Genomic DNA, 23,877 nt, shown 5'->3' with positions numbered 1-23,877 from the left:
AGTAAGTGGGCCCTGTGATCCTGATATCACACTAAGTAGACTTCAGGTCAACAAATAATTAAATGTGACAAAAAGGATATTTTATAATCTTAAAGCCAATTTCACAATGTAGGTATAAGAGTTACAAAACTTATGCAGTAAATATGCATGTTTAAAAAGTAGAAACTGGGGCAGGCGCTGTGGCACAGCGGGTAAAGCTGCCGCCTGCAGTACCGGCATCCCATATGGATACCAGTTCGAATTCCGGCTGCTCCACTTCCAATCCAGCTCTCTGCTATGGCCTGGGAAAGCAGTAGAAGATGGCCCAAGTCCTTGGGCCCCTGCGCCCACGTGGGAGACCCAGAAGAAGCTCCTGGCTCCTGGCTTAGGATAGGCCCAGCTCCAGCTGTTGCGGCCATTTGGGGAGTGAAGCAGTGAATGGAAGGCTCTCTCTCTCTCTCTCTGCCTCTCTGTAATTCTGCCTTTCAAATAAATAAATAAATAAATAAATAAATCTTTAAACAAATCCTGGTTCCTTTAAAAAAAAAATAAGCAGAAACTACAGATGCAAGATGATAGAAATAGAAACACCCAGCTAGTAGGAGACTTTAACACACAATTTCTAGTGCAAAACAAATCAGGTAGTGGAAATGTAAGTAAGGATATAAGAAAAGTAAATGACATAATCAATAAAACAGATCTCATTGATCCATGTTGAACATCAGAACGTAATTATAGTGAATACATCTTCCTTTCCAACTGCACATGCAACAGTTATAAAAATTGATCAGGAGCCAGTGTTGTGGCACAGTGGGTTAAGATGAGATGCTGGCATCCCATATAGGAGTGTCTGTCTGAGTCTCAGCTGCTCCACTTCCAACTCAGCTCCCTGCTAATGCACCTAGGAAGGTAGTGGAAAAAGGCACAAGTGCTTGGGCCCCTGAACCCACATGGGAGACCCAGATGGAATTCCAGGCCCCAGGCTTCGGCCTGTCCCAGCTCTGGCCTTTGTGGCCATTTAGGGAGTGAATAAGCAGAAGGAACATATTTCTTCCTCTCTCTGTCTCTCCCTCTCTGTCTGTAACTCAGCCTTTCAAATAAATGAATCTTTAAAAATATTGATCAAATATTACATCACAAGGGAAGTATCAGTAAGCTGTACGCAACAGATTATAAACAATTCTTTCCTATCATAGTGCAACAAAACTAGAATTAAAAACAAATTTTAAAAAATCCAAAAATCCCTTCTGACTAGAAACTTTAAAATATTCTGTTGAACAACTCTTGAGTGAAAGGGAAAATACAAGGCACCATTATAGACAGAGAAGAAGAAATACATATATAGAAAGATCTTCCATTCACTGGTTCACTCCCCAAATGGCTGCAACGGCAAGGGTTGGGCCAGGCCAATGCCAGGAGCCAGAAGCTTCTTCCAGGTCTCCCACATGGATGGCAGGGGCCCAAGCACTTGGGCCATCTTCTGCTGCTTTCCCAGGCCATTAGCAGGGAGCTGGATTGGAAGTGGAGCAGCTGGGACATGAACCAGCACCCAAATGTGATGCTGGCAGCTTTACCTGCTATGCCACAATACCAGCCCCAAATAAAATTTTTTTTAAAAATCAGAATACCTTACTAACAAAAAGAAAAATTAGCAAGGGATATAAATAGATGAATCACAGAAAAAGATAAGAAGCATAGGAAAGATGATCAGCTGCACTAGGAATTAGGGAGAAATCAATACAACTAAAGGGCTGGTTGCCCCTTCCTGTTTCCCCCTCCCCGCCCTGTGTCCTCCCCTCTGACTGAGACCCTTGGTGCTGCAACCAGGCTCAACCTCCCCCAGGCTCCTTGCAAAACAACTAGCAAAACAGATGAGCTGCCCGGGGGGAGCTTGTGAAACGGATAAGAGGAAAAGTTCCCAGAGGCTTCAAAGAGCCCCCTGCTCCCCACTTTCTGCCAGCTGCAAAGTCCTTTCTCTCCCTCAACAGGGGTGAACTCCTTCCTTAACCAGATCAAACCCCAGCCGTAAGTGTGCTGTGGGACAGTCTTTTCTTAAGAATGGACTGCTGCCCCTCTTTGCTTTAATAAAGTAACCTGTCTGTTGAGGTCGATTCTGTCTCCTTTCTGTCTCATCTCTGGGGGTATAAAAGGCCAGAAGCCTGGAGCTATTCTAAACGTAACAACAACGGCATATCATTTCACACTTTTTCATAGGATCACCCAAAATTATACAATTTGATAACACCCACTGTTGAAAGGATAAAATGGAAGAGGGGAACTTTCTTAACTGATTCATCTTTCTGGGGATCATTTAGCAAGATCTAATTAAGTTGAAGGCGTGCACCCCTAAATGTGAGCGGTTCACCTTTAAGTATGTCCCTAATTAGTCTCCAAAGGAACATGTAGACTGAGGGTCTTTCATGGGAGCATTGCTAATAATTACTGGAAAATTGGAAACAACCTAATTGTCATCACCATGACAGCAAGTGGATAAACAATTGGTGGTATAATTGTACAATGCATTGAAACTGAATGAATTCCAGCTACATGTAGCAACATGTGGAAATCTCAAAAACACAATCTTAGATAAACAGGTGGTAGAAATTTGTAGTGTAAAATCTGTAAACACAGAGAACAATAATGGATATTGTTGATGAATTTTTAAAAAAGCAGTTGCAGTCCTTGCTGGGGGCAGAATTTGTGGGACATTTAAAGAGAAGCAGCAGGTAAGCAGGTGATTACAATGTAGTACAATGAAAGCCTCAATTAGAATGAGGCACCCAACTCAGATGGAGGAGAGAGCAGGAGGAAGGTGAAGGAATATTTCCCAGAAATGGCCAAACCTTTCAGGCTCCTCCCTAACACTGAACCCCATCCTGAAAGACAAGAAAGGGTTACCCCAGCAAAAGACAAAGAAGGGGGTGGGGCTGGCCTTGTGGAGCAGTGGGCTAAGCCACTGGCGGCCCACGGAACAGGCCTGGGAAAGCAGCAGAAGATGGCTTATCTGGTTAAGGAAGGAGTTTGCTGCCTGGGGCCCTGCATCCACATGGGAGACCCAGATGGCGTTCTGGGCTCCTGGCTTTGGCCTGGATCAGCTCCCACCGTTGTGGCCATTTAGGGAGCGAACCAGAGGGTGGAAGGTTTCTGTTTCTGTCTCTCCTTTTCTCTCTGTAGCTCTGCCTTCCAAATAAATAAAAGATTTAAAACAATTAGAAGGAAGGGTGTTTCTAGCAGATAGTGTCATTAATAAAAGCCCAATGGGGAGACACCGCAGAACCTAGTTTGGAAGCTGCCTATGGTTTCTTGGAGCTGGAGGAGGGGGCAAAGGAAGGCATGGAGGGTGTATTCAGACCAGGCTAAGGAGTTTGCCCCTGAAGGCTGTGGAAGGGTAGATTATTGCAGCACAAGAGTAACAGTTGTATCATGAATTACAAAAAGCATGGCGCCGAGGCAAGGTCAATTAGACTTTTTTTTTTTTTTTTTCTGTTTAAAGAAGAAAATCTGGTAAGGAAAAATGGGACCTCAACCCAAATAGGAAGTGGTGACTGAGAGAGAACCAGCTGTTGTCCAACCAGTGAGGCTCAGGGAGGGATTAGCTGTTAAGTGTGCAGAAAGGAACTGAGGGGGCTCCTGTCTGGCCATTGTGGGTGTATTACGGGGAGACAGTGGTCACGTTTTGTGTCGCCTGAGCCCGTTCTTGGCTATTCCTGATCGCTCCTTACATTTAAATATAAAAATATAGAGGAAAGTGGGGGCTATCCCTAGAATGGGCTTTTGCGGAGGGTACTTGTGCTTTTAGCTTCATTTCCTTGCCAAACAAAAGCGGATGTAAAATGCAACAGAAAACCCTGTTACATTTCAGTGAGCACAGGGGCATCGTATTATTTTCTCCACCTCGCCGTGAGCTGGAACTCAACGTAATCATCAAATGAACAAACAAAGCAAGCAGACTTTGCGGCAAGAATTCGAGGAGCTGAAGTCCACAGCTGAGCTCCCTAAAGCGGCTGAAGCAGACTGTAGCGGGGTCGGCAGCCCTGTGCCTGTGCTTCCCAACTGAGTGTGCGTAGAGGGCGGGGATGGGGGCGGGGGCGGGGGCGGAGGTGCGGACGCGAAGGTTCTGTCCCGGCCCCGCCCGAAGCCCCCCGGCCCGCCGCAGCCCCTCCCCCCCGTGACCCCACCTCCCGTTTCCAGGTAACGTGGGGGCGGGGGTTAAACAACGCAGCGGCGTGAGGGCCGCGGTCCCGTCGGCGCTCGGACCCTCTGAGCCTCAGACGCGGAGGAGCCATGGCCTTGCCGGTGCTACCAGGACACAACTTCAACCGCAATGTGAGTAGTCAGGGCGTCCGAGGTCAGAGGTCCAGGCCTAATTTGGGGTTCCAGGCGGCGGTGGCGCGAGGCCACCTCCCCGGACCTTCCCGCAGCTGGTTCCCGCCCTGTGGATTGCCTGGTGCTTGGACCAAACTTTACAGGCCCTCTCCCCTACCTCTCTGACCGCGTCTGGGTGCTGTTGTGTACATTAAATACATAGAGTTCTTATAAGGTGGCAGGAGCCTCAAGGGTTAGCTGATGCTGTGATGATAATAACCGTTGAGCTCAACGTCCTATGTGTGCCAAGCACTGGGCTTTCAGCCCCTTCCACACATTAGCCCGCTCCCAGCCGCCCTTTGAATTAGGCACTTTTAAAAAAGATTGATTTATTTGAAAGGGAGAGAGAGAGAGAGCGCTTCCGCTTGCTAGTTCATTCCCCAGTTGGCCCCAATGGCCAGGGCTGGGCCAAGCTGAAGCCAGGAGTCCGGAAGTCCATCCTGTCTTCCACGTGGGTGCAGGGGCTGGAGCGCATCGCTGGCGGGTGAATCCCAAGTGGAGCCATATGAGACTCCGGGGCTTAACCCCCTGCACCACAACGCTTGCCCGCAGGGTTTTTATTCCCCTTTTACAGCTGAGGAAACTGAGGCGCAGAGCTACACAATTTCGGTAGGGAAGCTGGATTTCAGGCACGGCATGCACAACGCACAAGCCCTAATTGTTAGCCTCGATTTCCTGTGTGAAACAGATAAACTGTAGTTTCTGTGATTAAATCCTAGATATCTGGCACTCTCAAGGGAGGTAGCTAGCACATAGGAAGCGTTCCATCACCCTGGAAAGTGTAGTCCCAGACTTTATAAAGTGAGATGGTGGGATATCCACATTTGGAAGGACTCTTTTTTTTTTTTTTCTTTATTTAGAACTAGGAAGGGTTAGGTACAGACACCACAACACAAAACCCCCTGAGTCTTAAAGGACTTGTGGCAGTAGCCAGCCTGTTATTTAAACAAGAGCTGGAAAGTGATTCAGGCTTTCGTTAGTATGGGTTTACTGCCTTTTTGCTTGGGTTTTCCAGTTATGCCTGTAGGAGAAGGTAAGTTATACAATTAAATGAAGTCACTCGAGGTATTTGGAAGTGCCTCTGATAGTTTGGAAAGCAGGCCACAGCTGAAGGATTTGTCTTTATGGATGCTAAGCAGGGTCTCTGTCCCAGAATCCCAGCTTCCTTTGCAGCTTCAGGCCCCTGGACTCTGACACCCTCAGCCTCCACTGCCCGTGGACTCTGGCTTGTCAGGCTTAACTTTTACCGCTGGTTTCTGCATTTCTTGGCTGGCGGGCAGACACCTTCCAGCATAGCATCGCCCTTTGATAAGATGAAGCCAGCCACACAAATAAGAAAGGCCCTTGAGAGGCAAGGGCATCAACAACAATTCTAGGAGGAGCGTACTGTGTGAAAGTAACCTTCGAAAACGTGAGAGCAGAGCACCCAGCTTTAGGCTCAGGACACTTCTGATGACCGATGGCTTTTTCAAAGACTTTGTAACAAATTGTAAAGTACAACACATGTACAGGAAAATGCACACTGGATGATCACAAAATGAACCTCAGAGATAGAATTTTTTTTTTTAAGATTTATTTTATTTGTTTGAAAGACAGAGAGAGGGGGTGAGGGGAGAGATCTTCCATCTGCTGCTTCACTCCCCAAATAACTGCAATGGCCAGAGCTGAGCTGATCTGAAGCCAGGAGCCAGGAGCTTCTTCCGGGTGTTCCACGAGGGTGCAGGGGCCCAAACACCTGGGCCATCTTCCACTGCTTTTCCAGGCCACAGCAGAGAGCTGGACCGGAAGTGGAGCAGCCAGGACACAAACTGGTGCCCATATGGGATGCTGATGCTACAGGCCGGGGCTTTAACCCACTGGGCCACAGTGCCAGCCCCAGCGATAGAATCTTACCAGTACTCCAAAGGCATCCCCCTGGATGAGGGTTGCCAGATAAAGCAAATAGAAATACATATTCCAAATATTGCACGGGACAGTGTTTGTAACATTGAAGGATTATTTGTTGTTTTGTCTGAAATGTAAATTTAATGGAGCCTCTTGTATTTTATATAGCAAATTTCCTGGTGGTCCTTTCTGTTCAATATCCCTTCCTTATTCTCCCAGTGTAACTGCTATCCTGGCTTTTGTCACTATAATGAGGTTTTGCTCCCGTGTGAGCTTTACTGTCAATGGAAATATCAGGTGTTTATTCTTTTGTGCCTGGCTATTTTTTAGTTTAAAATTGTATTGGCGAGATTTGTCCATGTGTTAGTCTGTAGAGGTAGTCTGTACATTCTCATTGCCTTGTACTCATAGTATTCCTTTGTATGAATATGACATTTTATTCTTGATACATATTTGGCTTGTCTGGGGTTGTTAAGAATTATTTAGTTATGATTGTTCTTGTTCATGCCTTTTGCTCTAGTTGCTAGATCATATGGTATTCATTTGTTCAGCTTTAGTGGATGCTGTCAAAGTAATTATACTAATTTAATTTCTCACTGGCATTTTATTTGAAGCATTTATTTAATTTTCTAAAACAATATTGTTAGTCTTTTAGATTTTAGATATTTTCATCAGTGGATGTAGTGCAACTCTGTAGGTTTCTAAAAATGTTTTTATTTCTTTATTTTTACTTAAAAGGCAGAGAGCAGGAAGGACAGACAATGTCCACAATAGCAGGGACTGGGCCAAGCCCAAGGCAGGAGCAGGCACTCACTCCCTTCTCCCATGTGAGTGTCAGGGGCCCAACCATTTGAGCCATCACTGCCTGCCTCCCAGGGTGTGCAGCAGCAGGAAGCTGGAATCAGGAGCACAGCTGAGATTTGATGTGGGATCCCACTCTGATGTGTGATGCAGGTGTACCAAGTGGCATTTTAGCTGCTGCACTAAATGCCCACCATAGTTTTTGAGTTTTTAACCTGCACTTCTCCGATTCCTGATGAAGTTGGGCATGTTTTATGTGTTCATTGGGTTTTGGATATTCTCTTTTGTGTAGTGTTTGCTTCTGTCTTGTCTCATTTTCTACTAGGTTTCTTAGTGATTTCTACATGTATTTTGAATATCGTCTATTCTGTGGTTGGCCTTTTCACTCTCTTAACTATGTTTAATGAATAGTTTTTCTTTTATGTTACTGCCTTTTCTTTCCTACTACAGGTCTTCAAAAGTTTATAAAAAATGTATATAATGAAAAAGCTATGCATGGATTTCAAAAATCTTTTGTACCAAAATAAACTTACCTTTTAATTCCATTTTTTGAAACCCTTTCCTGTTTTAGAAATAATTGCTTCCTCTAAGGTCAGAAAGATAACTCCCCATGTTATCTTCTAGAAACTTTGCTGTTTTTCTTTTCACATTTAAATCCAAGTAGAGTACATTGTGCGGGTGCATTTGTGTGTGTTTGAAAAGAGGGAGGGGTCAAGTTATGTTTCTCCCATGTGGATATTCAGTAGACAGAGGGCCATTTATGGAAAATGCTACTCTTTGTCCGTTTTTCTGAAGAGCCATCTTTGTCATAAATGAAGCATCTATCTATGGATGCCTCTGTTTCTAGACTCATGAACATATTTGAAGCAGTATTTATTTATTTATTATTTAGCATTTATTTTGTGCCTGGGCAGGGAGAGGGGGAGAGAGAGAGAACTAGAAGAAAGAGGGAACTAGAGAATGACAATATACTTACTAGATACCTTGGACTGTCATTTAACATATGGATATTTATATTAAGTGTTCCAGTATGTACCCAAATCGGGTGGCTACAGTTTAAAAATTGCTGCGCTAGTCTTGGTGTTAAATGTGCTATGTGTTGCAAGATATTTATCTGTTGTTTTTACAGCTTGTACTTAGTTAAGATGTTCTCTGGCGTAGAATAAATGACGAGAAAGTCAATAAAGCCAAATCTGGCCTTTTAATCACCTCAACCCACCCTTGCTGAATTAAATTATCAAGTGAAAAAACATGGCCTCCTGTAGCTAGCATAATTACTCAGCTATTTGGGTTTACAATTGTAGCAGGAGCTAACTTTCACTGCTTTTTCATGGAAGTTAAAAAGGAGCTTGATTCCCCCCTTACTTAACTGCTATCAGTCAGGAACAATAGATTGGTTTCTGGGCACAGCCAGGTGATGTGTAACCTACATTTCTGGGTCTGAGATAAAAGAAGCATGTGCTTTCTAAAATATAAACCTTTGTAGCACTGATGACATTAACATTATTTTGATATGAATTAATTGAAAACCTTAGGGAAAGATCACAACTGAATTCCAGACACACAGTATCTTTTCCCAACAATTTATATGCTGGATTTGTATTGAGCTAAGAGAATCTTAAGCATACTGTCAAAATGCCAGGATATGAAAGTTAAAAGGAACATTTCTAGCCAAACCTAAAAATCCTTTCTTCAGAATTCTGGACAGAATTGTGGAGCTGATCCCGAATGCCTCTTATGAATAGCAAGGAGCTCACTCTCTTTCTGCTTTGTATAATGTTACCTTGCCACCATTTTAGGGGTCTGTGTTGTAAATAGCCAGTCCACTTAATTTATGATGAAGCAAATGCTTCTTTAAGAAGAAAGACAAATTTGAATTCACAGCAGTCAAATAAAATAGGCAATTAATGAATCATTACCACAATTTTTAAAAGGAAAAAAAAAGATAATGGAGTGCCTGGCTCCTGATTTTAGCTTGGCCCAGACCTGGCTGTGGCAGCAGTTTGGGGAGTGAAGCAGTGGATAGAAGATCTCTGTCTCTCTCTCTCTCTCTCTGTGTCTCTCTGTCACTCTGCTTTCCAAATACATGAAGAAGAAAAAAAGATAGAAAAAGAATAGAATAAGACAAAAAGTGAGAGTAGATTTTGTCTCATGAACTTTTGTTAGACCGTTGCCTGTGTGTGTCTGTGCCCTGGGCTGCGCTGAAATACTGCTGTACTGTGGTTGCAGTCAGTGTTTGAAAATCACACATGTGGAGCCACCTCTGTGGCTTCTTGCCTCTCGTAAAACCAAATCAGCTTCTTCCAAGGTCAGAGCTGCTCTCCCACCCCTAAGGGAGCCTTCCCAGAGTCTAGTCAGCCTTTCTCCATCTTTGTGTGTGTGTGTGTGTGTGTGTGTGTGTTTTCTTTGCTTGGAGAGGCAGAGACAAAGCTCCCATCTGCCAGTTTGCTCTCCACATTTCCATGAGGACCTGGACTGGGTAGGGGCTGAAACCAGGAGCCAGGGACTCAATGCAGGTCTGCCATGTGGGAGTGTGGGAGGCAGGAACCCGTTCACTTGAGCCAGCGCTGCAGCTGCCAAGGTCAGTATTAGCAGGAAGCCAGAGTCAGGAGCTCAGGACCCAGGAACTCTGATATGGAACACAGGAGTCTTAACCACCCATCCCCTCCAACTTTTTTTTAAAATTTTGAGGTAAAGTTAACATATAAAATAAACCATTAACCATTTAAATGTATACCATGAGGTGGCATTTAGTTCATTCCCATTGTTTTACAACTGTAACCTCTAACTAGTTCCAAGAGATTTTCATCACCTCAGATCTCAATCTTTTTACCTTGGTAGAATCAAATTTTTTTATTACAGTTTCTTTATTTTTTAAAAAGATTTATTTATTTATTTGAAAGTCAGAGTTACACACAGAGAGAAGGAGGGGCAGAGAGAGAGAGAGAGAGAGAGAGAGAGATTGGTCTTCCATCCACTTGTTCACTCCCCACCTGGCAGCCACAGCTGAGCTGATCCGAAGCCAGGAGCCCGGAGCTCCTTCCGGGTCTCCCATGTGGGTGCAGGGGCCCAAGGACTTGGGCCATCTTCTACTGCTTTCCCAGGCCATAGCAGAGAGCTGGATCAGAAGTGGAGCAGCTGGGACTCAAATCAACACCCATATGGGATGCCGGCACTGTAGGCTTTACCTGCTATGCTACAGCACTAGCCCCTATTAAAGTTTCTTTAAAAAGATGTATTTATTTGAAAGGTTGAGTGACAGAAAGGGGAAGAGAGGAAGAAAGAGATCTTCCATCCATTGGTTCACTCCCCAACTGGCCTCAGCTGCGAGGTCTGGGCCAGGCTGAAGCAGGAGCCAGGAGCTCCATCAGGGCTTCTAATGTGGGTGGCAGGGGCCCAAATATTTGGCTGTGATCTACCGCCTCCCAGGCTCATCAGCAGGATTAGAAGTGCAGCAGCCAGAACTTGAATCAGCACTCAGATACAGGATGCTGGCATTACAAGCAGCCACTTAACCACTCACTACACCACAGCACCTTTTTTTTTTTTTTTTAAAGTTTTGTTTATTTACTTGAAAGGCAGAGCAAGAGTGAGAGATCTCCTATTGGGACTCCTCCATCTGGGTCTCTCACGTGGGTGGCAAGGACCCAAGAACTTGAACCTGTTGCCTCCCTGGGTCCACGTTAGCAGAAAGCTGGCATCTGGAGCAGAGTTGAAACTCAAACCCAGGCATCCCAAAGTAGTGTCTTAACCATAATGCCAAATGTCCACCCCTAATAGTCTGTCTGAGTGAGGAAGGTTAGTTTTCTGTGGATCTGTTGATTTTTGCCAAGTCATTCACTTACTCTCTCCCTTTACCATACAAAGTAAGAACTCTAAGGCAACTGGAAGTATTGTAAAGGAAACCTCAGGTTGTGTTTCCTTTTCTTAGATTTAAAAAAAATGATTTATTTATTTGAAAGGCAGAGTGGGGGCCAGTGCTGTGGCATAGCAGGTAGAGCTGCCGCCTGCAGTGCCGGCATCCCGTATGGATGCCGGTTTGAGTCCCAGCTACTCCACTTCTGATCCACCTCTGTTTTGTGGCCTGGGAAAGCAGGAGAAGATGGGCCAAGTCCTTGGGCCCCTGTGCCTGTGTGGGAAACCTGGAAGAAGCTCCTGGCTCCTGGTTTCGGACTGGCCCAGCTCTGGCCATCCCGGTCACTTGGGGAGTGAACCAGCAGATCAAAGATCTTCCTCTTTCTCTGCCTCTGCCTCTCTAACTCCTTCTTTCAAGTAAGTAAATAAATCTTAAAAAAAAAAAAAAAAGGTAGAGTGACAGGGGCAGGGGCAGGTGGGGGGAGAGAGAGAGGCAGGCTGACAGAGAGAGAGATGGCCTTAATGGTTGAGGCTGGGATGAAGCCAGGAGCAGGAACTCCACCCTGGTCTCCTACATGGGTGCAGGGACCCAAGCACTTAGGCCATCTTCTGCAGCCTTCTCAGGTGCATTAGCAGGGAGCTGGATTGGAAGCAGGGTAGCCAGGACTTAAACCAGCACCCTGACATGGGATGCTGTGTCCCAATGCCTGCCCTTGCGTTATTTTTTTGAAAATTAAAAGTGAAGAATAAAGTTTACCCCTCTCCAAATTAAAACCCATCCTTGCCTTTTGTCACATACATGCTCAATTCTGGGTCAAACTTGAGATAAGCACACATGGATTTCATTCTCAGCTGAGTATCTGTTAAAGAAGAAAGCTTTGCTTACACACAAAGTTGCAAACTGCAAGTTGTTTTCCTGTGAAAGGCAGGATAATTGACTTTCACATATGTTTGGAAGTGGCCTTGTGGTAGATGTGTATTTAATTTATTAAGAAATTGCCCGACTGTCTTTCAAAGGGGCTGTGCCATTTTACATTTCTACCAGTAATGAATGAGAATTCTTATTATTCCCGAATCCTTGTGAGTAGTTGGTATTGTCAGTGTTTTGGGGTTTTAGGCGTTTTAATAGGTGTGTAATAGTATCTCATCTCGATTTTGATTATTTCCCTAATGGCTGTGGTGTTAAACATCTTTTCATATGCTTATCTGCCATCACATATCCCCTTTGGTGCACTGTCAGGTCCTGTCATTCATTGGGTGTTTATTGCTGAGTTTTGAGAGATGTTTTCAAATATTCTGGATGAAAGTCCTTTGTTGGATTTGTGGGCTGACAGTATTTTCTCCCAGTCTGTGACCTGACTTCTCTTAAAATAAGGCTAGAAAATATGTGTATATTTTTAAAGGTAAAACACAACACGAGTTCACATTGATATTTCCTATACAAGTTAAGGATTATAGGGATTTCATTTAACTTCTTTGATTTTATATTTATCTGTTACTTATATTGAACATTTTGACTCATGAGGACATTTGCATAATTTCTTACTTGCTTTATCCTACCATAAATAAAAATGTACTGCATTTCCATGTAATAGTTTTTGATTAATAATTATGATTTTAGTAACAATTGTCGTTTTGAAAATAGTTTAAGATTTCTTTGTTGTTATTTCTCTTTCATGGGTATATTCCATTAGGAATGTACTGTCAAATTGCTGGGTTTTAATTTCATTTCAGTGACGGCTGGCAGTATAGTTAAGTTACCAGCTCAATGTGCTGTTAAGTTCATTTGCTTCATTGTACTTTTTATTCTCAACTTAAATTTTTTTGTTTTATTATAATGTAAAACATTATTGTGGTTTCAAAGTCACATGTAGAGACTAAGGTATTTCCAGAGGGCTCTACTATCTCTGTCCTTTTAATCTTCTTAAAAAAGATTTATTTATTTATTTGAAAAGCAGAGTGATAGGGAGAGACTCAGAGAGGTATCTTCCATTTGCTGGTTCACTCCCCAACTGGCTGCAATGGCCAAGGCTAGGCCAGGCTGAAGACAGGAGCCAGGAACTCCTTCTGGATCTCCCACATGGGCAGCAGGGACCCAAGCACTTGGGCCATCTGCTGCCGCTTTCCCAGGCGCATTATCAGGGAGTTGCATTGAAAGTGTTGAAAGTGCAGTAGCCAAGACTCAAACAGATGCTCATATGGGATTTATGAACATCTGGCCCCTTTCCTTTTAATCTTGTTCCCTCCCTCCTGCCATAAGTGACTTAAAGAAAACACTTAGTTTTGGGTTATCCTTCCTTCTTCCCTCTTGTCCTCTTCCTTCTTTTGATTTGTAAACCATCATTTTTTTTGACAGGCAGAATTAGACAGAGAGACAGAGAGAAAAGTCTTCCTTCCGTTGGTTCACCCCCCAAATGGCTGCTACGGCCGGCACTGTGCCAATTCGAAGGCAGGAGCCAGGTGCTTCCTCCTGGTCTCCCATGCGGGTGCAGGACCCAAGCACCTGGGCCATCCTCCACTGCCTTCCTGGGCCACAGCAGAGAGCTGGACTGGAAGAGGAACAACTGGGACTAGAACCTGGCGCCTCAACTGGGACTAGAACCTGGGGTGCTGGCACTGCAGGCAGAGGATTAGCCTAGTGAGCCACGGTGCCAGCCATCATTTTTTTAAAAAAAGATTTATTTTATTCATTTCAAAGGTAGAGTTACAGAGAGAGGAGGAGAGACAGAGACCTACACAGAGAGAGCTCTTCCATCTGCTGGATCACTCCCCAAATACCTGCAATGGCTAGGGCTGGGTCAGCTAAAGCCAGGAGCTGGAACTCCAACTGGATCTCCCACGTGGGTGGCAAGGGCCCATGTTCTGCTGCTTTCTTGGGCACCTTAAGCAGGGAGCTGGATCAGAAGTAGAACAGCTGGAACTGGAGCTGGCTCTCATAAGGGATGCTGGCATTGCAGGCAGTGGCTTAACCCACTGTGCCATGATGCCGTCCCCATAAAACAGCATATTCTTAACTATATTCACTTGGTTTTCCTTCACTAAATAAATTTTAGCATACTCTACAGATTCTCTTACTCCCTTTCTTCATTTTAATAGTGTATCTTAGAGATCACTTCCTAGTAGTATATAGAGGTATTCCTATATATACATTGTGTAGACTTAGAATAGTTTATTCAGACCATCTCCTTTTGATGTATAGTTGCATTATTTCTAGAGTTTTGCTATTATAAAAACGCTACAATAGATAGCCAAAGTTAAGTTCCAGAAGATACCATCAAAAAAGTGAAAAGGGGTTTGGAGTTTAGCCTAACAGTTAAGTCACCTGTGTCTCACATCAGAGTGTATGGCTTGGTACTCTGGCTTCTGCTTCTGCCTTCCTACTAATGCAGAGCCTGGGAGGCGGTGGTTGTGGCTTTAAGTGGTTGGGTTCCTGCCACCCACGTGAGAGACCTGGTTTGAGTTCTGCCTTCCGGCTGGCCTGGACCAGCCCTACTCTTGAGGGCATTTTAGGAGTGTGCAGATGGGAGCACTCTCTCGCTCTCTCTTTCTCTCTCCCTATCCCTCTGCCTTTCAAAAAAAAAAAAAAAAAAAAAAAAAAAGAAAAGAAAAAAAATTAAGGGACCAGCACTGTGGCAAAGTGGGTTAAATTGGTGCTTATAATGGCAGTATCCCATATCAGAGCACTGGTTTAAGCCCTGGCTGCTCTGCTTGTGATCCAGTTCCCTGCTGATGCATGTGGGAAGGCAACAGAAGATGGTGCAAGGTCTTGGGTCTCTGCTACCCACGTGGGAGACCCCGTGAAGTTCCTGGCTCCTGAGTTCAGCCTGGCCCACACCTGGCTGTTGTTGGCATTGGGGCAGGGGCGGAGGGAGTGAACCAATGAATGGAAGATTTCTCTCTGTCTGTCTGTCTCTCTTTCTGTCTCTTTCTCTGTGTGTATGTGTGTGTGTGTGTCTATGTATGTATGCTTCCCTCTGTTACTCTGCCTTTCAATTAAATTTTAAAAGTGAAAAGGCATCCCACAGTGGGATAGAAAATATTTGCAAAGTGCCTATCTCATAAAGGACTTAAATCCAGCATATATAAAGAACTCTGAAAACTCAACAATAAAGACAAATAATCCAATTAAAAATGGGCAAAGGATCTGAATAGACATTTCCCCAGTGAAAATATATAGTCAATAAACACATTAAAAGGGGCCCAACATCATTAATCACTAGAGAAATGCAGATTAAACCCACCATGAGATATCACTTTACATCCCCTGGGATGGCCACAGCAAAAAGGACAGATAATGGTAAGTATTATCAAGGTTGTAGAGGAATTAGAACCCTTGTGCACTGCTGGTAGGAATGTAAATCGGTTCTACTACTATGGACAACAGTTTGACAGTGTCTCACATGATTAAGCATAGAGTTTCCGTATGACACAGCACTCCTTGGTGCATACTCAAGGGAAAAGAAAGCATGTTCACACACAGAAAATGTGTATATGAATGTCTGTGAATGTTCATAATAGCCAAAGAAACAGAAGCAAGCCAAATATCTTTCAGCTGCTGGAGAAACCACATGTGGTATGCTTATACGATCAAATATTATTCAGCCATAAAAAGAAATAGAATACTGATACATGGATATAATAGAGTGCATGCAACATGGATGAAGCTCAAAAACATTGTTAAAAACAATATGCAAAAGACCACATATTATATGATCCCATTTATGGGAAATATGTACACTAGGCAAATCTATAGTGATTAATGGCTGGCCTAGAGCTATGTAGGGGAAGGGAAGTGAGGACTGACTGCTAGGAAGTATGGGCTTCTTTTTTTTTAGGTTTGCATGTATGTATGTATGTATTTAAAAGGCAGCGCAACAGAGAGGGAGAGACAGACACATACATGAGGGTGGGGTGGGGAGGAGACTGAGAGATTGATTGATCAGTCTTCCATCTGTGGCATCTACTGGCTTCCCAGGCACATTAGCAGGAAGCTGGATCATAAGTAGACCAGCCAGGACTTGAACCAGAACTCTGATATGAGATGCTGGTGTTATAAATGGTGGTTTAACAGTGGAAAGAATGGGCCATCAAAGAAGAAGGTACCTTTCTCTGAAGGGAGGAAAGAACTTCCACTTTGATTATGGCCTTGTCTAAATAAGGTCAGAGTTTGTGAACTCAAGAGGCTTCCATAGCCTTGGCAGCTCATGACTAGAGCCTTGGGTGATTACTGACGTCATAAATAAGAGTGTCAATTGTTAAATCAACAACAGGAGTCACTGTGCACTTACTCCCCATGTAGGATCTCTGTCCTTAATGTGTTGTACTATGAGAATTAACGGTAAAACTAGTCTTCAAACAGTACTTTATATTTGGTGTGTCTCTGTGGGTGCAAACTGTTGAAATATTTACTTAGTATATACAAAGTTGATCTTCTGTATATAAAGCTAATTAAAAATGAATCTTAATGAAGAATGGTATGGGAGAGGGAGTGAGAGATAGGATGGTTTGCAGGTGGGAGGGTGGTTATGGGGAGAAAAACCGCTATAATCCAAAAGTTGTACTTTTGAAATTTATATTTATTAAATAAAAGTATTCTTAAAAACAAACAAACAAACAAAAACCAAAAAAAATGGTGGTTTAACACACTGCACCGCAATACCAGCCGCTGGACTGTGAATTTTAAATGGGTGAATTTTACAATATATGTTATATCTCAATACTTTACAATGTATGTTATATCCCAATAAACATATTAAATAAATAAATAAATAAATATCTGGTCAAAGAAAGGAATCACATCGGGGGATTCTGGGCAGAAAAAAACAATATGTATCCATTGTACCAATTGACAGGATATTTTAATTTAAAGAATTCTGTCAGGGTGTACATTTCATGTAGCAGTTAAGATGCCAGTTAGGCTGCCCATGTCCATATCAGTGTGCCGGGGTCCCAAGTCCTGGCTTTGGTCCTTCACCTGGCACCGAGTCATTTTCTGTTTGGTGAGGGAACCAGCAGATCAGAACTCTTGTCTCTCTGCCTCTTGAAAAAATGAAAGAAATTCTGTCCCTCTGTTTCCAGTATCTATTGGAATACTGTCGAAAGTATCTATTTTCAGATTAGACCACTTTCTGAAACTGCTAAGCATACCTGGGAAATGACATAATATTCCGTTGCCGTTCCTAAATGTCAATTTGGGGTTCAGAAATTAGAGTCCCTTTGCCTATTTAGGAATCAAGCACCTAACTTTGAGTGCTTTGTATTCTGTATTCCACTTCTGTCACCTAGGAGATAATTGATTATAAGTAACAGAGCAGCTGACTAACAGCAGTTTAAGCAACATTAATGGCTTTAGGTCACCAGAGGCTTCGAGATACAGAGATTTCAGGTTTAGACAGTGGCTGGTCAATGTTGTAAGGGACTGGGGACTCTTCTTACCTTTCATTCCACCACCTTTAGGATATTGGCTTTTCTTTATGAGGCTTCTGACCTCATGACTACAAAATGGTTGCATCTGTTTCAGTCATCGTCACTACTCAAGCATATTCAAAATAAGTAGGAGGGAGATGAAGGAACCCTCCAGTAGCTGCCCTCCTTCTAGCTATTTGTTAGAATTGAGTCACATGGCTATCTTTTGCTACAAGGGTGCTAGACCTTGATTTTGCTCTATTTTTGGAAATGGGAAAAGGAAACGAGGGTTACTAATGACTATTGAGAATTAACAGGGGCCGGTGCTATGGTGCAGCAGGTTAAAGCCCTGGCCTGAAGCGTTGGCATCCCATATGGGCATCTGTTCTAGTCCCTGCTGTTCCTTTTCCGATCCAGCTCTCTGCTGTGACCTGGGATAGCAGTGGAAGATGGACCAAGTCCTTGGGCCCCTGCACCCACGTGGGAGACCCGGAAGAAACTCCTGGCTCCTGGCTTCGGATCAGTGCAGCTCCAGCTGTTGCAGTCATCTAGGGAGTGAACCAGCAGATGGAAGACCTCTCTCTGTCTCTACCTCTCTCTGTAACTCTGTCTTTCAAATAAATAAAATAAATCTTAAAAAAAAAGGAATCAACAAACTTTGTCTGCCACCCTAGTCACAGAATCAATACCATGCTTTCCTTAACCTTAGCATTCCTTTCTTTAAAATTTTTTGTTGGGGCTGGCATTGTGGCACTGTGGGTTAAACTGCCGCCTGCAATGATGACATCCTATATGAGCGCCTGTTCAAGTCCTGGCTGCTCCACTTCTAATGTAGCTCCCTGCTCATGTGCCTGGAAAAGCAACAGAAGATGGTTCAAGTGCTTGGGCCCCTGCACCCACATGGGAGACTTCGATGGAGTTCCAGGCTGCTGGCTTGGCCCTGACTCAGCCCTGGCCATTGTGGCCATCTGGAGAGTGAAAAGGCTGATGGAAGATTGATTTCTCTCTGTCGCTCTCTCTCTCTTCCTGTCCCCCTCCCTCCCTCCCTCCCTCTCTGTAAGTCTTCCTTTCAGGTAAATTAAATCTTTGTGTTATACAAGTAACAGGAGTGTATCATCATCAGGATTCTGACAACAGGGCTGACATTGTGATGCAGAGGGTTAAGCGGCCACTTGTGACTCTGGCATCCTCTATTGGTGTGCCTGCTTCGAGTCCTGGCTGTTCTGCTCGCAGTCCAGCTCCCTGTTAATATGCCTGGGAAGCCAGCAGAAGGTGGCTCAAGAGCTTGGATCTCTGTCACCCACAAAAGAGACCTGGAGGGAGTTCCAGGCTCCTGGCTTCAGCCTGGCACCGTCCTGGCCATTGCAGCCATTTGGAGAATAAATTAGCAGATGGAAGACCTCCCTCTCTCTCTCTCCTTCTTTCCCCATCTCCCTTTCCATCTCCTTCACTCTACATTTCAATTAAAGTAGATGCTTTAAAAATAGCTTCCTAGATTCCAACAATATTGTTCTTTCTAAACGAACTTTTTAAACTTTAAAAAATTTATTTTAGAGGCATAGACAAAGATATATATTTATTTGAGATTATATGTGTGTGTGTGTGTGTGTGTGTATTATAGAGGGGGAGAGAGAGAGAGAAAGAGAAAGAGAAAGAGAGAAACACTCCCCATCCACTGGTTCACTCCCCCAAAAGCCTGCAATGACTATAGGGTATGCCGAAACCAGGAGCTAATAACTCAATGCAGGTCTCCCACATGGGCGGCAGGAACCCAAATACTTGAGCTATCACTGCTGCTTCCCAGGGTCTGCATTAGCAGGAAATTGTAATTAGGATCTGGAGCTGGGAATCAAACCCAGGTAACTCCAACATGGGATGCAGGTCCCCTAAACAGCATCTTAACATCTAAGCCAAATGCCTGCCCCAAATCGTCTTTGCCATCCTGGAAAACAAGCCTAATACTCTAGTTAAACCAGCATGCTTACTTCCTGTCCTTTGAATATATTTTGAACTTTTCCATTCAGTTCTTTTATTTGTCCCTTCCTTGACAGCATTCTCATGCATCTTTCTCTTCCCATTTAGATTCTAGCCTTTCCTCAAAATTTGGCCGTAATTCCCCTTCCTCATTAAAACTTTCCGTGGTCATCTTGTTACTGAAAGCTTGGTGCTTGTCACTGGTGCTCAATCAAAATAGTATGGACAAGGTTTGAAGATAAAGGAAAGAGAAGGTTTAGTCTGTGGACAGATGAAGAGGCAGCAGACTCACACCTCCAGAACTACCATCCTGCTGAATGTGGCTGTTGTGGGCTTCTTAAGGAGACTACAAGGAAGGGGAGTGAGGAATAAGGGGAGCAAAGGATAGGGACAATTGCATGTTGGCCTGTGACCAGCTGATAAAGGGCTGGTTGGAGTCACAGTGGTTATTTGGTCTGGTTACATGTTCAGCACATGTGCAAGTTCCTGGTTGGTTGGCAATGCTGTATTCTTCAGGGAATTTTTGTGAAGGCCAAGTGGGCTTTAGTACTTTTCTGCCCTGGGCCTGTAATTCCCTTGCCCAGGCATCGAAGTCCCAGAAACAAAACCCCTTGAGACTATCCAGGTAATCAGGATAGTATCTAATGGAGAAGCAAATAACCTCATAAGTCTGGTGATAGAACCTTTAGGGTCAGCTGTACCACCCCCTCAATTCAGTGAGTTAGTTTTAGTGTCATCAAAAGGTAGGGCAAGGACACTTGAAGCTAAGGGAGTCATATGCTTAATGGTATTTGGAGGTACAGCTTTGGAGGGATGCTAGGAGATGGGCCTGATGACTTTGGGGATTAAGTTTCTAACACATAAACTTTAGAAGAACACATTGAAACGATAGGACCATCTCTGCCTAACCCTGAATGCTCATATTGTCCACCCCGTTCACTTGCTACTTTATTTCCCTGGTTGTGTTTTTGCATTCTTTATGTGTGAGAATGACAGTCCTCAGCCGACTGCAAAACTGGTAGCTCTTTGGGTTGCCCCCCATGTTTGAAGTGGCTTCTTTATACAAGGCAAGCCATTCCTAGATTACTGTCCATTACTCTTCTCCAACTGCAACAAGCAACAGTGGTTAAAAGCTAGCCAGGGAGATTCATTTCTGGAATCAGCTCCTCGCTTATGTCTTCCACTGCTGCTGTGGAACAAAATAATTCTTATTTTAGCAACAGTGAATATAAAGAAGAAAGTCATTTGCTTTTGAGGCTTAAATAAGCTATAAGGCTCTCAGGATGTGTAGCTTATACAAAGCAGCGCGAAGATGTCCCTGTGCAGTTGTGACTCAAAGCCTTCCTGTGGCGTATTGTGCTGTGCTAAGGGGCATGTCTGTCTTCCTTGGATCCAGTTTGGCTTTTTCTGGAAGCAACAGATTTTTCTATGTACATTCATCAGGGAGGATAATAGAATTCCAGACATGCTAATAGCACAAAATTAAAGGGGCTTCTTGGGCCACTTCCTGGGATGTTTATTCTGTTGCTACAGGTGCAGGGCTCACTTCTTGGAGAAAGGGGATTCCCCCAAAGCAAAGGTGATTTTTTTTTTTGTATCCAGGCCCCAGGATACACAAGTTCAGCCTGGCAGTACCAATTGCTACAGTGGCCAGCTTGACTGGTTGAGGGCTAAACAAATTTGTTGCTTTCCTAATAATGTGTTTGGAAAGTTTAAGAACTCTATGCCTAGTCCCAGATCCTGAAGATTGTCTCCTGTGGCTTTTTCATAAAAACTTTAAAGTTTTATACTTTATTTTTAAGTCTGTGATCCATTTTGTGTTAACTTTTGTGTAAGGTGTGAGTTTAGGCCATGATTACTTCTTCAGATCTGTGGGTGCTCAGTTGCTCCAGCACCAGCCACAGGAAGGTCTGGACTTCTACTGAATTGCTTTTGTATCTCTGTAAAAGATCCCTTGAATATATTTATGTGTGTCTCCTTTGGGTTCACTATTCTGTTCCATGGATCTGTGTCGCTGCTCTTTTATTTCTGTAGCTTTATAGTAAATCTTAATATCAGGGCCAGTGATTTCTTCCACCAGATTTTTCGTTGCCAGGATTCTTCTTTGTCTTTGTTCCAATGAATAAAGAAAATTACCCTTTAGATCATTTAGTTATCTCACTCTGTTAAAAAAAATCCACTGAAGCACAGCTTTTAAGGACTGCATGCATTAGTTTGTTACGTTTTCTACTACAAATAATGGAATACCTGACCAACAGAAGCTTAGGTAGGGATTTATTTTTTTCCCACCAAGCAGGAAGCCTAGGGCTTGGTGGCTGCTGGCCTGTGTTTAGAAGCTCAACTCTTTCTAGCAAGCAGCTCTGCAATCCTCCCTACCTTCCTGCCCATGATCCTATTGTGGCTGCTGCAGCTCCAGGCATCAGTTGTACATCTTCAGACCAGAAGAGCTAAAGTAGGGGCAGCATCACCTATGTCTATCTCTGGCCTTAAGGTTGCCAAAAACTTTCACTGGGAATCCTAAACAAATGTTTCTGAAACGAATGTGGCATTGAGATTTTCCTGGAATTTTTCTTTTATTTATTTCAAAGACTGAGTTACAAAGAGAGATAGAAAGAGAGGTCTTCCATCCACTAGTTCACTCCCCAATAGCTGGAGCTGAGCCAATCTGAAGCCAGGAGCTTCTTCTGGGTCTCCCACATGGGTGCACAGGCCCAGGGACTTGGGCCATCTTCCACTGCTTTCCCAGGCCACAGCAGAGAGCTGGATTGGAAGTGGAGCAGCCGGGACTGGAACATGCCCATATGGGATGCCAGCGCTTCAGGCTGGGGCTTTAACCTGCTGCACCACAGTGCTGGCCCTTCCTGGAATTTTTTAATAGAGGCCAGCAAAGGAGAAGGAATTTGGGAATGGCTGTGCTGTGCTCTGTGACAATGAGCCAGTGATTTTAACTGACTTTGGAGGAAGGCTGTAGAATTCTCTTTATTGATTGGTGCCTTGAGTTGAATTATTTAAAGGGAAAAAAAAATCAGTGTTGTGAGGAAGGTACAGCACATCTCTCTAGATCTTATTGATTTCCATTTTATTTTCTACTCTACTGATTTGAATACATTATTAAATATATAAAATCAATCTTATATTACATTGATGGCTAGGAATCACAAGCACAACACTTTTCTAAGTTAGGTTTGGAAAGACAAGAAAATTAGCTTGAAAAATGTTTGAGGTTTTCTCTGACATGCCTTTTTTTTCTTGTACTTTTGGAATTGCTTTCTGAGTGATTTGGCTTTATTAGCAAGTAATGACAGCTTTCACACTCTTAGGGTCCGGAGTTCTAAGATCCCACTGTACCTCAGTCACTCGTGGTGCTGTTTTCTCTGGGAGGTTCACAGCATCTGTTGAGTGACAACTTCTTCATCTAAGGGCAGAAATGAGAAAACGAATTTATAAAATAAGTATGATAGGGAGGGAGTGAAAAAAAAAACCCACCTCATTCTTCATGAAACAGAAGCGGAGTAGTCCCCAGCCTCTTTGGGCAGCACTATCTCAGAATAATTCTATATCAAATTTTCCACTAACCTCAAAAAGTAGTTAGAAAAATAAATGTTGTTAATGTTTATTAAAGTACCAAATGGTAATAACTAGCTGTCTTTGGTCTCCAAAGTTCCAGTAATAGCTGGTGGCTATAGAGGGGTTTCTGCATTTACTCTTTGCTGATACCTGCCCTGTTTTAAGGCGTTGAGTCTAGATTCCTCCCTTTCAAGTCCTGAGTGTCATTTTTGCTATAGGATTTGGCAAAGGCAAAAGAAGCAGTTCAACCCTGATGACTTAACCCAGGGGAGGTCTCCTAGGCCTAACATTGAAGGCATGGAGTTTGCACACAGGATTCACCACTTAAAACTGATTGAGTGACCTCGGGAAAATTACTTAAACTCTCGGTGTCTCAGAATCCCCTCCGAATAAAATGAGGATAATGATAGAGCATACGCAAAGATTTTCTCTGAGGATTAAGAGAGTTTAATGCTTCTAAAACGCTTAGAATAGAGCTAAAGTTGTTAGCTATTATGGTAACAAGAATATCGCTATTATGGTAACAGGAATGATATTCCTTTCTGCCAAGAGAGGTTTCTAGCTCGTAGTGGTCCCACTGAGCCGTCAGGTCCTTCCCAAGCTCCTTGCTCTTCCTGTCTGCCACACGGTTGTCAAGCTTTGCAGTGCAGCCTAGAGAGCAAGCGACAAGAGACTCTGAGGGGCTGGTGCTTGGATAGGGAGATTGCAAATGGCTCAACAACTCCTGATGCTGATGCACGTAGCCTGCTTCTCAGCTGGGTTTAGTTTTATGGTTTCCGCAGTGGCCCTGGCAACTTGTTGATTGTTCATGAATCAACCCAAACACGTGATAACACTGCTCCTCTGATCTTTAGTAGTAAGGGAAGGGCCGTGGTATCAGCTATTAATTTGATATGAATCAACGAGAGTCTGCTGTGTTTTTAACAGTGGTGTCAGAAGTGCGATGGGAACCAGGGAGTCGAGATACCAAGGAGCATTGATCTGGGGATAGTGTATGCCTGACTTTATCATTTGCTAAGACTTTTGCCTAGTTTCCTTGGGCAGAGA

The 23,877-nt window shown here is 43.7% G+C and overlaps 1 protein-coding gene across 1 annotated transcript in view; it reads left to right on the top strand.

Annotated features, from left to right (window-relative positions):
- Positions 1 to 4,063: 4,063 nt before the first annotated feature.
- EFHC2 (EF-hand domain containing 2) overlaps positions 4,064 to 23,877 on the top strand; it is a 183,471-nt gene continuing 163,657 nt past the window's right edge. The window contains exon 1 of the mRNA XM_008272519.4: positions 4,064 to 4,305. Within this exon, the coding sequence (XP_008270741.1) occupies positions 4,264 to 4,305 (42 nt within the window). The 5' untranslated portion in view covers positions 4,064 to 4,263. The remainder of the gene's footprint in view (positions 4,306 to 23,877) is intronic.

This window comes from Oryctolagus cuniculus, chromosome X (genome assembly GCF_964237555.1).
Source record: "Oryctolagus cuniculus chromosome X, mOryCun1.1, whole genome shotgun sequence".
Lineage (NCBI taxonomy): Eukaryota > Metazoa > Chordata > Mammalia > Lagomorpha > Leporidae > Oryctolagus > Oryctolagus cuniculus.
Note: the sequence above shows the minus strand (reverse complement) of the source record. Positions and strands in the feature narration are given on the sequence as shown.